The sequence below is a fragment of the Podarcis melisellensis genome (genome assembly GCF_964234715.1).
Source record: "Podarcis melisellensis genome assembly, chromosome: 14".
NCBI classification, from domain to species: Eukaryota; Metazoa; Chordata; class Lepidosauria; order Squamata; family Lacertidae; genus Podarcis; species Podarcis melisellensis.
In genome coordinates, this window is record NC_138546.1 from 46398784 (window position 1) to 46412048 (window position 13265).

Consider the following 13265-nt stretch of genomic DNA (forward strand, 5'->3'; position numbering starts at 1 on the left):
TCTTCTGCAGAAATAATTTCTCTACAGCGGTCCATTTGTTTCAAGCTACAGCTCATCCGCGATGCAAGGGAAGGGCAAACGGACTGCTGGGGGGCGGGTGAGGATAAAGGCTTCTTCCTTGCTTTGTTGTACCCATCCCCTGAGTCCAAGGCGATGGTCATGAGGGAGGCAGGCAAATCGTGACCCTCTAAGCACCAGCGACCTGGCGAGGGCTAGTTTTGCTAAGCCTGTGCCACTCTGCTTTCCATCGCTTCCATACAGCACTTGAGCTGAGCATACTGCCCGTTCTGCTCAACGTCCTGCAGCCCTTCTGATTCTGAGCCATTTGGCTTCAGGGCCTATTCTGGCCCTCATGCTATTTGCAAGTGACCCCACACCCCACAGCAGACTGAGTTTCCACTTCTTTTTTGAACCCTGCACTTTTAAACAAGGTAGCAATTTGGAGCATGTTCACCCTGGACAGTTGGAGTATTTGTGAACATTCTGCGACCCCACACCAGTACAGCGGGGGGGAAAGGTTCTCAGGCAAGGTAGAAGTGGCACTCCAGCTCTAGGCTTATTTTACATCTTGAAAGGCTGCCATATCCCAATCCTAGACAGTCCCAGCAGTTGTGTTTCTCTACCACCTTGGGAACATCCCACAATGCTTGCTTGCTTGGACTCAAATCAACCAGCACAGGAAGTCAGTCTGTTTCGTTGCAAAGTGTTATGCATGGCTCTTTCAGCCTTCCAATTGAAACAGAAATTCTGCTTAGTGGGAAATCAAGCTAGGTTATGAGCCCATTAATACTCAAAGACACAGAATGGTGTGTCCAGGATATCTGTGATCTCCAAATAAGCCAATACTGTATGCGATTATCCACACTTACCTTTCCTCCATGTCTGAGTGCCCTTTTTGTGCTCCAGAACTTTCTCTGAATTTACATTTGCTCCGATTCAGTTTTAAAGTGTAGGTTTTGGGGGGGGGGAGTTTGGGGAGGGGGGAGCTTGGACATGGAGGGTTAAAGTGCAAGCCTCTGCCTGGAAAGAAAGGGGCAAAACGTAAGTATGAATAAGCCCTATGTCTTGCTCTGAGGCCTTCCTTTTTAAAAATAAATATTTTTTTATTAGATTTTACATAACAAATTTCTTTTTATTAGATTTTACATAACAAATCCCTTGACTTCCTACCACCCTTCCCTGGTTTTCGTTATCAATCCCTTTTTCCTTCATCTTATCCTTTTTTCTCTAATTTGTTAGAAATATTATTAACCATTTTCCCATTGTGTTTTGTGCCTTCCTATGCTGCTGCTGAGAGAGTGGCATACAAGGCCCCAAACAACATACAACCTGGGAATCTTCCTCCACTAGCCTGCCTAGGCTTTTTAACTCTACCACGGAGGCTGTTTAAGTCTGCCCTTTAGCTAGTCAGGAGAGGGGCCTTCTGTGTGGTGGCACCTGAACTTCCCAGACTAGGCCTGTTACAGAAACTATTTCATTTTAGGTATCAATTTGAAACCCACCTCTTCTTCATCCAGGGTGGCCTCGTGAAGAAGTGAGCTTGTTGGCCACAATTATCATGGCAACAGATCGGGTATCATACGCCAAGAATTTTGCATTGAGCTTTGTTATTAAATGGTTGCTATTATATGTTTTAAGGGACACAGGTGGCGCTGTGGGTTAAACCACAGAGCCTAGGGCTTGCTGATCAGAAGGTCAATGGTTCAAATCCCTGTGACAGGGTGAGCTCCCGTTGCTCGGTCCCAGCTCCTGCCAACCTAGCAGTTCAAAAGCATGTCAAAGTGCAAGTAGATAAATAGGTACCGCTCCGGCGGGAAGGTAAACGGCATTTCCATGCGCTGCTCTGGTTCTCCAGAAGTGGCTTAGTCATGCTGGCCACATGACCCGGAAGCTGTACACCGACTCCCTCGGCCAGTAAAGCGAGATGAGTGCCACAACCCTAGAGTCGTCTGCGACTGGACCTAACAGTCAGGGGTCCCTTTACCTTTTTATTGTATGTTTTTGTTTTACTCTAAGACAACTTGGGATTTCTGTGCAACGAAGGGTGGAATGAAATAAATAAACCCATGGATAGTTGCCTACTAGAGTGGGAGAATGACCTAATCTTTAGACATTACCAGGATCTTCCTGCAATAGCCTCAAGGCTTTGCAACTGTGTGTGCACACAGATGGGGGTCAAATTGGCTGTGACTCTCTGGGGCCTTGGTGGTCAGCTCCGCTTAGTATGTGTGGGTGAGCAAAACAAGCGGACTCTGCACCAAGGGCAGAGTTGGAAGTGACACAGCCCATCGCACCTCCTTTAGACAAATCTGTGTTGCTGGTATCATGATGGACTAATACATATCTAAGGTGTGGGCTGCTCTTGTGATCACTTTCAGCCACTCACACCTAGAGAGCTGGAAAGGGGTAAACAAATTGATCAAGGGGCTGGAAGAACTCTTCTAGGAGGAAACATTACAACATTTGGGCCTTTATAGTGCAGAAAATAGGTGAGGGGGCGGATGGGATAGAGGTGTCTAAAATTATATGTGTTGTGGAGAAAATAGATAGAGGAAGAAGCCAAGGACGAACCTGAGTGATGGGAGATGCAGGAACTCTCTCCACCACCAAGTATGGTGATGGAGAGCACTGGCTTAAAGGTAAAGGGACCCCTCACCATTAGGTCCAGTCGCGGACGACTCTGGGGTTGCGACGCTCATCTCGCTTTATTGGCTGAGGGAGCTGGCGTACAGCTTCCGGGTCATGTGGCCAGCATGACTAAGCCGCTTCTGGCGAACCAGAGCAGTGCACAGAAATGCCGTTTACCTTCCTGCCGGAGCGGTACCTATTTATCTACTTGCACTGGTGTGCTTTCAAACTGCTATGTTGGCAGGAGCAGGGACCAAGCAACGGGAGTTCACCCTGCCGCAGGGATTTGAACCACCAACCTTCCGATCAGCAAGCCCTAGGCTCTGTGGTTTAGACCACAGCACGGCCCCATAAGCATGAGGGAGGAGGAGAAGGCGATCTCTCCACAGCTATTGCTGTGATGGCTGCAAGTTTTCTCTGTGATCAGCAGTACTCTGTGCCCCTGAGTACCAGTTGCTAGGTGCAGAGAACAGTGGAGGAGGCCTTTGTGCTTAGCTTGTGGGCTTGGCTTGGTGAAGGAACCTGGCAGATCATGAGTGGGAGACAGTGCTGAGCTCAAAGGACCCTTGGTGTGACCCTGCAGGGCCTTTCTTTGGAGGACGGGGCAGATGCCACATCACTCCAACTGCACAGAGGCGAGTGGGATGGCACCCGCCAGCTCATCCTAAGTGCATTTATGGATTGTATTCAAAAGAGGATATTTTCCCCCAAAAAATAAGGGGATTGGTAAAAAGGAAATTGGAAGGTCCTCTTGGGGATCAGGAGCTGGTTCAGTAGCAGGAATCAGAGAGTCGGAATAAATCGACAGTTCTCCCAGTAGAGGGATGTAGAAAGCAGAGTGCAGCTGCTTCAACAGCAGCAAGGTGACAGGATCCCAACCCCATGTTGCAATTCACAGGAGCAAAGGGAGGGTAGATTGTTGCCTTGTTGCCTTTCACGTTGGTTGGGTAGTTTTAGGCCCACGTATTGATGTTTCCTTTCTGCTGAAGTGACGTCAGGTTTGGAATGTGGCTTTCCAGTAATCGTTAAGATTTAAAATGGCTTTTATTGGAAGTACTGTTTGAACTGAGTTTTACAAAGTGGCCTGGATGAAGGACACTTTGGAAATGGAAGAAATAAATATGCCAAGCTGCATGTAAAACCCTCTTTACCACTTGGCTGTAAAACTGGAGGCCCAAAAGGTCTGCTCAGTCTTGTCCAAGTGACATGGTGATCAGTCCCCCGGGGCAGGTGTCTGCGGGAGAACCAGCTCTTTATAGAACCATAACTGGACATTAGAAGCATGCTTTCTTTGAAACCAAAGCTTTATGACTTGGGGAAGGATGGAGCCCACAGTCCCTTGCTTTGTGTGGCAGAAGAGTGATCCAGGAAAGCTGGGGAGTCCGAGGTGCCTGGGGCCTCTCCCTTTTCACCTCGAGAGACGGCAGTGCAGACAGGTGCAATTAGCCGGCTCACTTTGGTCTTCTGCAAGGCTGCCCAGGGCAAAGGACGGCTGGCCAAGGAGAGTGTCCCGCTGGCCCTTCCCCAGCCCCAGCCTGGATGGTCCCAGAAGGTCCTCTGAGCAACAGGTGGTTGGCAGCCACTCAGCATCCCATGGGACAGCGTCATAAAGTTACGCAGGATAATCCCAGCATTAGCTGTGCTAATAAAGATGCAAATGGGGAGCAGAAGAGATGAGTGGATTTAAGCAAACCCGGTTCCTCCCTCCCCTGCCCCGCATTTTCCTGTGGCATGAGCAGCCCACTGGCTCTGAGCGCCCGCTGGCTTCTCACTCCCGGACCCATCCGGCCCATCCCCTCGCTGGAGCCTGCATGATGGGAGGCGATAATGACTGCTCTGCTGCAGAGGAATTGGACTGATATTTTTGCTTGCTATTAAAGCTTCTTTAATCCCCTTTGGAAAGACAGTTAAGCAGTCTCTGTCATGGCATTTTAATATAGGCTCTTCTGTATAATTCCATCCTGCCGTCTTTTGCAGGGCTTAGTGTTTCTTCCACTTCTGCACTAACATTAAAATTACTCCGCCTGATATAATCTGAATTATGATTTAGGTGGAAATCTTGATGGGTGGCCTTTTGTTTGTTTTGCTTGTTGTTGTTGTTTGCAGGATTGAGCCAAAACTGAGGGGAGGGAGAGGGAGTTTCATGAAAAATTCAGGCCCTGCGTCAAACGGTTTTGAGATGGAGGGGCTGCCAAACAAGGTGGTGATGTTTGCCCTTTTGCACTGAGGAGGCATTTTTCTCTTCAATGTGGCATGCCAGCATCATCCCATAACCAGATCTGATTGGCTACATGTCTTTATGTATTGTTTGGCTGGTGTCAGGTCTCATGGAGACCCCAGCAGAGCGCTGGCAGTTTCATGAGACTTCCTGGGAGTAGTGGCACTATAAGAAGTGGTGGCCATTCCAAGAACTGGCCTTCTTCACAGGATCCTCCCTACCCTTTCTCCCTCCCTTGGTGCTAGTTCTCTTATAGGGGATGTCATCGGCCATCATTACAGGGTGGTTCAGATATGCCACATCCTTGTGCCGTGGCAGGGTTAACCCCAATTCTTGAATGGCATCGTCCCTGGCATTTCAGGAGACAAAGCTGAAGTTGTTGTAAGAAGGTTGAGGTTGGCTTTTACAGCCCAACTCCCCATCAAGGGACTCTGGCTCCCTTGAGGTGTGCTGTTGGTCAGAGACTCAATTGGAGGCTACCCAGGAGGCAAAACAAACTGTTGATCTTCATTGGTCTGTTGCAACCATCTCCCTGCAAGGAGGTGAGGGGCCCAGAACAAAAGTGTGTTACAACTTTTAAACCCTTGGGATAGACCACCCCAGAAATGTTATAGATACAATACAAAATGAGTTGTACATGTAAATCGGATCATGCTCAGAGTTCATGTCTCTCCAACTTATTTACAAATCTGTCAATCAAGATTTCTGATAATTGCCCTTCCTGGCCCATTAGAGACATCCTTTTGTAATGGTGAATACCTTGGCTCCAGAATCCATTGTCAAGGACCTGTTACATTCACACAGAGATATCTGCTCTTTTGACAGATCAGCTTTGCTGTTCAACAGATACTTGTCCTCGCAGAGGAGCTCCTCTGCGACCTATCAGGAATTTCCTGCTATGTGACTTGAGGAGATCCCTGAGATTGACTAGAGGCCAAACATGGCTGCTGCATTGCTCTCTGTGCTATTTCAGACATGTGGTTTATGCACTTACGTGTGTGTGTTTACTTTGTGCCCTTATGAACATGCATTTTATTCATGACTCCATAGAATTCTTTTAACAAAGTTTTTTGAAGCAGACTTTGACATGAGGTGTGGTTGTGTGAGAGAGAGACCCTTGAAGTGTTCTATCCATGGGCCTAGTGATGGTCTCTCTTGCTTGGCAGTCTGCGAAATCCGGAAGCCAACCCAGACTGAAAGAGCAATGGGAAAGGAGAGACAAATTCCTCCAGGTTCAATAGCTGACCACCTTTGCAGGGCAATGTTTGTCCAGGAGGTCGCCCCTTCTCACTAATGATGTCTGGTCTAGGGACAAACTTATGCTGTTGCTATTATACTTGTGCGAGAACTGTTTAAAAAAACAGCTTGCTTACAGCAATAAGGGAATAATAATACTTTATCACATGTTAGTGGACTTTTAACATAGCTCAGTTTTGGCAAGGCATCAAGGCATCTTTGCGCCATCTTCCCTGCTGATTATGTCCCTCCCTTAGGAAACTGCAGAATGGACAGTCATCCTCTGGGGAGGGAGCACAGCTGAGTCTCTGTTCTGGGTGCTGCAAAAGAGGAGCCCACCAGCTGGTTCTGCTTTGCTGATAAAGTTGCATATTTGTCAGGGAAATGAAGACTGCACAGCCAGTGAGGGAAATAGAGGGCCAGTGGGGGGAAAGGATGCCTTTGATTTGACCAGTTGGTGCTTAAAAGACTGCAGCAGCTTTGGATCTTGGATCTTGCCCTTTTGCGGTGGGAGATTTGCACTTCCTTCATGTTCCTGTTTGCATTTCTTTACACTGCTTTCCCTGTGCTTGAGTTGGATAGAAGGAAGCTAGCCCTTGTTTGCTTTTGCAAGGGTAAGTTTGAAATAAGTGAAATTAACGTAGGTGGTTCTGTTGGCAGCAGATTCTCAGCTGAAGCAGAAGAGCCAGGAAGCCCTGCTGCTGCTCCCTGGCAAGATTTGGCCAGCCACAGGACAGTTATTGCCCCCCCTCGCCAGCCAGCCATTGTTTTACTGTTGCATTCAACACCTAACCAAAGCCTGACCAAAAAATGCACAGATCAAACTGGTGCAACATCTGTAGAGCCCTGAATCAGGATTAGGCCAGAGGAGGCCCATCTAGTCTAGCATCCTGTGGCCAACCAGATGCCCATTATGGGAAGCCCACAAGCAGTTGGTGGCCATCATGACATCTTGGGGGGAGCAAGTTTCATAGTTTAACTATGTGGAGGAATTCTTCTTTTTGTCCTGAATCTTTCAATATGCAGCTTCATTGGAAAACCCAGTTAGGTCTGAGTTATCATGAGAGAGGGAGAACAACGTCTCCCCCATCCCGTTCTCCATCCAGCTCAGTCGATAGAGCATGAGACTCTTCATCTCGGGGTTGTGGTTGGGCAAAAGATTCCTGCATTCCTGGGGGTTGGACTTGTTATGTAGTGTAGTTTCACCCTGGGCCAACGGGGGATACTGTATATAGTTTACACTCAGGTCTGTAGATAGTTTTCACTCAGGTCCGCGGCAGTTATTTTAGGCGGGAACTCTGGGCTGTTGTTGTTACAATGTTGACAGCCGGCTGCCTATAAAAGCAGGCCGGCTGAGCTGTTTGCAGTCAGTTCTATTCCAGCTTACAAAATAAAGAGCTACTTGAAGAAATCGCTGTGCCGGCTGCTATGTCAACCCACAACTTAACAGGACTAGATGATCCTTGTGGTCCCTTCCAGCTCCATAATTCTGTGTGGCACTATGCACAATCTTAGGGCTTATTCGCACTTACCTTTTGCTCCACTTTTTTCCAGGTACAGGTCTGTGCTTTAAAACTCTGTGTCCAAGCTGTCTTCTTTTCATGCCGGAGTTTCCCCCGCAAAAACTCATTCTTGAAAGCTGAAGCACAGCAGCAATTTGGGTTTTCAGCGGGTTGCAGTTTGCTCCAATACAGATTTAAAGAGCAGGTTTTCACAGGGTGCTTGGGCATGGAGCTTTAAAGTGAGGACCGTGCCTGGATAGCACAGCGGAAGGGGAAGTGTGGAGAAGCCCTTACACACCTCTGTCATGAGTTAGTCCAAATAAAGTTGGATGTTTCCTTCCTCCCCTGCCTTTAAAACTGGTTTTAAATGGATTTAGGTCAGTTTACTGAGAAAGACTTTGGCACTCTATATTCTTTTATTTTACATCAGATGTCCCAATGCCGTTCCCCCACTGGATGCCAACTGCACACCCATCCTCCAAGCTCGAATTTGGTGCAGTGAAGTACAAAGTGTCGTATTACGGAAAGTGTGTCATTGGCTCAGCAGCAGGACTTCAGAGATGATAGATGATAGATAGATGATAGATAGATGATAGAGATAGATAAGAGCATGGGTTGGCAAACCCAGCACAGGGACCGGATCTGGCCCGCAGTCGGTCTGGGAATCACCGTGTGGATCAGCGTGGGGATTCTGATCATTTGGGCTGCGCCATTCCCCCCCCACACACACACACTCACACACCTCCTCCCACCCTCCTCCTGGCTTCTCCCCACCCTGCCTAGAGGAGGAAGGGGGCTGGGCTTTGTTGAGCAGTGGTTGGCTGAGCACCATTTTAAGCAGCCCCTCTCTGGAGCCAGCCCTTTCGCACCGCTCATCGTCCTTCCGCCGCTGCCGCTGCTAGCCCCTGCTGCTCTTAAGGCACCGGTAAGCAGCCACTGGGGCTCGTTCACTGCTGTGGAGAAGGGAGGGGAGAGTTGGGGGGATTCCCCCCTCAAATATAGTCTAGCCCCCCACAAGGTCTGAGGGACAGTGGATCACCCCCCTGCTGAAAAAGTTTGCTGACCCCTGGATTAGAGCTGTGCAGGAGCTTCCAATGGGATGCTGCAGCTCAGAGGCCCAATGTGATCTTTGTTATCATTCACATCCCTTTTTCACAAACCTCAGACATTCCAGCGCTGTTTTTAATTGGTCTTATCGACTGTGTGATTCTGTGAAAGAATGTTTCTTAAAAACCAACGAAGAACACTTGTGATGTTTCCCTCCGTATTAGCCCATATTTTCTCTCTTCTTCAGCCCCAACAGTGCACTGTATGGAATTGACAGCATGCCAGACCTGCGCCGAAAGAAGACGTTCCCCATCGTCAGAGATGTGGTAAGTTCCTGGCGTTGTGCTGAACATGCGCCCCTGCATGCAATGACCGGCACCTGCTTTTCCTGGTCACAAGGGCTGTGCTGTTCCCTCCTTCACTTTGGAATTAAGCTGTGAGCAAGCCCCGAAGGAGGGGGCTGACTTCACCCTGGCGTAGGGTCCATCAAAGCTTAGAACAACATAACCTGTGGAGTCATCATGACCAACAATTAGTGATCTAGTGGGAGTGATCTATGGCAACATGTGAGACCGCAAGAGAGTCACCTTGGTCTCCTTCCCATTCCTAATAAGCGTGCTACATGCATGCAGACTTTTTCACATGAATGTGTGTGTTTTGCACTTCTCTGTATTAGCTGTGGAATCTATATTCAGTTCTGGGAGAAATCTGGAGTCCAGATTTCCAGTGAACGAGGTTACAGAGTAGCTGAGAGTCCCCCAAAGAGATTCCAAATAAAACAATAATATTGTTCCTTTGCAATCAGATGTTTGCTACCACTTGCCACTTTCTCAATATAGTGGTACCTTGGTTGTCAAACTTAATCTGTTCCGGAAGTCCGTTCGACTCCTGAAACCATCCGAAAACCAAGGTGTGGCTTCCAATTGGCTACAGGGGCTTCCTGCACTCAAGCGGAAGCCGCTTCGGACGTTCAGCTTCAGAAAACATTCGCAAACTGGAACACTTCAGGGTTTGCGGCATTTAGAAGCCGATTTGTTTGACAACTAAGCCGTTCGGGAACCAAGGTACCACTGTACAGCTTTGCTTTGCACTAACTGAGTTGCAGTTGTGCTCATAAGAGGGAGAAGTGAACCATGGGGCCTCCGTGTTTCTCTCTCTCCCGAGTCTCTTCTTATATGGATCCGTCCAATTGCCTGTATGGATGTTTCTGAAATGGAGAAATAAATGCCAGCAGTTAATGTGGTTTCTCTGCTGCTTAGATACCAATCAGCTTATTAAGTGTTGCTTTGCCCCGTCCCAATAACACCTGACTATTAATGTTTTCTCTAATTTCTTCCTCATCAACGCTGGATTTCCCAGGCCATGGTAAGTGCTTCTCTGTTGATGAATGTTTTGAAATGTCATAATTAATCTTTTGTGTTCCAGGGCAGCTATTTGCTGCGGAAGAGAATTGCCTCATCATAAGCAGCACTTTAGTGCTAAATGGGTTTGCAAAAGAGTTTTGAGACCTATTTCAGAAGGAGATGATGGATGTTGGAGCCCTGAAATGACTTGACTGGGGCTGGCAGTGCAGTCTGCTGCCATGTCTGTACTGTTCAGAGGTGGGCCTGAGGCTGCAATCCTCTGCCCTCTTACTTGGGAGTAAGCACTGCTGATTTCAGCAGGGCTTCTTAGACATGTTTCTTCAGGTGTTCTGAGCCACAAGGCTGTATCTGTGCATGAGTCATAAGAATCGTAGAATTGGAAGCGGGGTCTCTAGACCCAGCAACACACAGGAATCTTTGCCCAACGTGGGGCTCAAACGCTGCTGACACAGGGCTTATCCACACTTTTCCTCTGTTCTTTCCAGGTACACATTACACTTTACAGATCCATGCCTGAGCACCCTTGCTTTTGTTCTGGAGCTCCCCCCCCCACAAAAAACACTCTTTAAAGCTCAATCAGGGTAAATTACAATCTGCAGAAAAGCCAAATTGACATTCACTCCGATGGAATGCTAAAGAGCAGGTTTTCATAGGGAAAGCTCTGGGGCAACGCCCCTCACCCTTCCCGGGCAGTGCTCCAACATGGAGCTTTTAAGCACAGACCTGTGCCTGGATGGAGTGGGACAAAAACTGTGGATAACCCCACAGTAGTACTTCGCCAGATGCAGAGAAATACCCAACACACACACAAATAAAAGAGCTGCAAGCCATGCAGTCACTGAGCATTTGGACTCTGCCTCTGCCCTCCTTCCTGCATTTTGGGGGAGAGGCAAGGAGGGGCAATTGGTTCCCAAGGGAGCAGGTATCCTGGATCTGTGCCTTCCTGCTGGGTGCCCACCTTGGCACAGAACGCTGCTTCTAATTAAATGGAATTAGGAAAGGCCCCTTTCCATGGCCTCTGTTGTAGAATGGCTGGCATCTGTGAAAGGTCTGGGATCGTCACAGGCTCTTCCTACAGATTCTCTTTCCGCTCTTTCTCAGGTTGCTCCCCCAGCCCCACCCAACGCCAGTTGCCCTGATGGCACTGGCCTGAAATGCCCTTGCTGAGATGCCTTCATGCCTCTTTACACATAAGAAAACTCACTCAGGATAAGCTCTGGTGGGGGGGGGGGCACGGTGAGCTCCGTTCGCTCTCTCCTCACCCCCAACAAGATTATGATTCTCTCAAGTCTCAATTATTGATAAAGGCGTGCTACCCAATTTCTTCCATATGAGCTTGATGAATATTTTATAAAAACATAATTATGTACATTCCTCCTCCTCGTAAAAGGCAATCTGGAGGAGATTAGTAAGGAGGCTTGAGTGGGGCGAAGGTGCCTTGCTGGGTCCTCCATCTCAAAATAGATAAGGCTTCACACCCCCTCCTTCTCTTCCTTCCCCAAGAGAACCAGCCTGTTCTCTCTGCTGGTCCCTGAGCAGCTGGGGGGGGGGCAGTCCCTGCCGCCTCTCCATCTCAAGGCCCATAAAGCATTTTTCTGGCTAAGCAGGTTGCAGTGGGGCTCCTGTGGAGACACTTCATGAATCCGTAAGGGGGGAGGCAGGCAGCTGAGGGAGGGGAGAGGGTCTGCCCTTGTGTGGCAGCAGGGCTGGGGAGCGCTTGAGGGCTGGTACCTGAGGAGCCTGGCCTGTGTTGTCGGAGTCGAGTGTGGATTTCATGCTCTTTATTCAGCTCATAGTAGTGAGGAATGGAAGTTCCCCCGAAATGTCTGCTTTATATACATTATTTACACCATGGGCCCCACGTGATTGGCTAATTCTAGGACTCTCCTGTAGGCCAATCAGGTTGCGGATTCACTTCCACCTGGAGTTGGATTGGGTGACTTCTGCGGACCAATCAGACTGCTGCATTCTGGATCCTATTGTTCTAGGACCAATCAGACTGCTGCATTCTGGATCCTATTGTTCTAGGACCAATCAGACTGCTGCATTCTGAATCCTATTGTTCTAGGACCAATCAGACTGCTGCATTCTGAATCCTATTGTTCTAGGACCAATCAGACTGCTGCATTCTGGATCCTATTGTTCTAGGACCAATCAGACTGCTGCATTCTGAATCCTATTGTTCTAGGACCAATCAGACTGCTGCATTCTGAATCCTATTGTTCTAGGACCAATCAGACTGCTGCATTTTGAATCCTATTGTTCTAGGACCAATCGGACTGCTGCATTTTGGATCCTATTCAACTCAGTACATAACACGATCTGAGGGCGCGAGACATAGCAACCCCCCAAACCAGCTTCTGTCTCCTGCGGGTTCTGGTGCCCCCCCTTTTTAGAGACCCTTTCTGGCAACATGGAGCCCTCTCCCAGCTCTCTCCCCATCCTCCCGCACTCTCCACTTGGTTCAGGTGGAATCCTTTGAGGGGCCTGCCATCTGCGCAGCAAGAGCGTCACGAAAGGCTCCACATCTCTCTGAAGGGAAATGTGTCGCTGTTTCGTGGTTGCTGGTTTTATATAATCGTTAACAGTCCATGCAAGCCCTGGAGGGTGAAAATATTTCTCTGACTAACCTTTTACCTTTTGAATTTATTGGTGGTTCTGTCGTACTTTCCAAAGCATCAGATGAGGTGCTGTGAGCCTGAGCCTGGCTAGCATCTAAATCAGCTTCCTTGAGTTGCAGCCTAACCGCAACACCCACAGCACCCCCAAGCAGCACCCCCACTCACAGAGAGAGATGGACATAGTAGGGTTCAATTGGATTTTTGTCGTCGTCCCCAAAAAAACCCCTCCTCTTCTGCACCTATGCATTTGTCCCATATGGTCGCTGAGACCATATGACACCAATCCTGAAAGACCTACATTGGTTCCCAGTACATTTCCGAGCACAATTCAAAGTGTTGGTGCTGACTTTTAAAGCCCTAAACGGCCTCGGTCCTGTATATGTGACGGAGCATCTCCACCCCTATCATCCAGCCCAGACACTGAAATCCAGCGCTGAGGGCCTCCTGGCAGTTCCCTCACTGTGAAAAGTGAGGTTACAGGGAACCAGGCAGAGGGCCTTCTCAGTAGTGGCACCCGCCCTGTGGAACACCCTCCCATCAGATGTCAATGAAATAAACAACTATCTGACTTTTAGAAGGCATCTGAAGGCAACCCTGTATCGGGTTAGGGGTTTTCTAACTCAGCTCGAAATCTAAGCGAGGGAAACAC

The 13265-nt window shown here is 48.6% G+C and overlaps 1 protein-coding gene across 1 annotated transcript in view; it reads left to right on the forward strand.

The window, feature by feature from the left end:
- Positions 1-13265, forward strand: part of UNC13C (unc-13 homolog C) — a 130585-nt gene that overhangs the window by 31405 nt on the left and 85915 nt on the right. The window contains exon 5 of the mRNA XM_081887843.1: positions 8879-8957. Coding sequence (XP_081743969.1) covers positions 8879-8957 — 79 coding nt within the window. The remainder of the gene's footprint in view (positions 1-8878; positions 8958-13265) is intronic.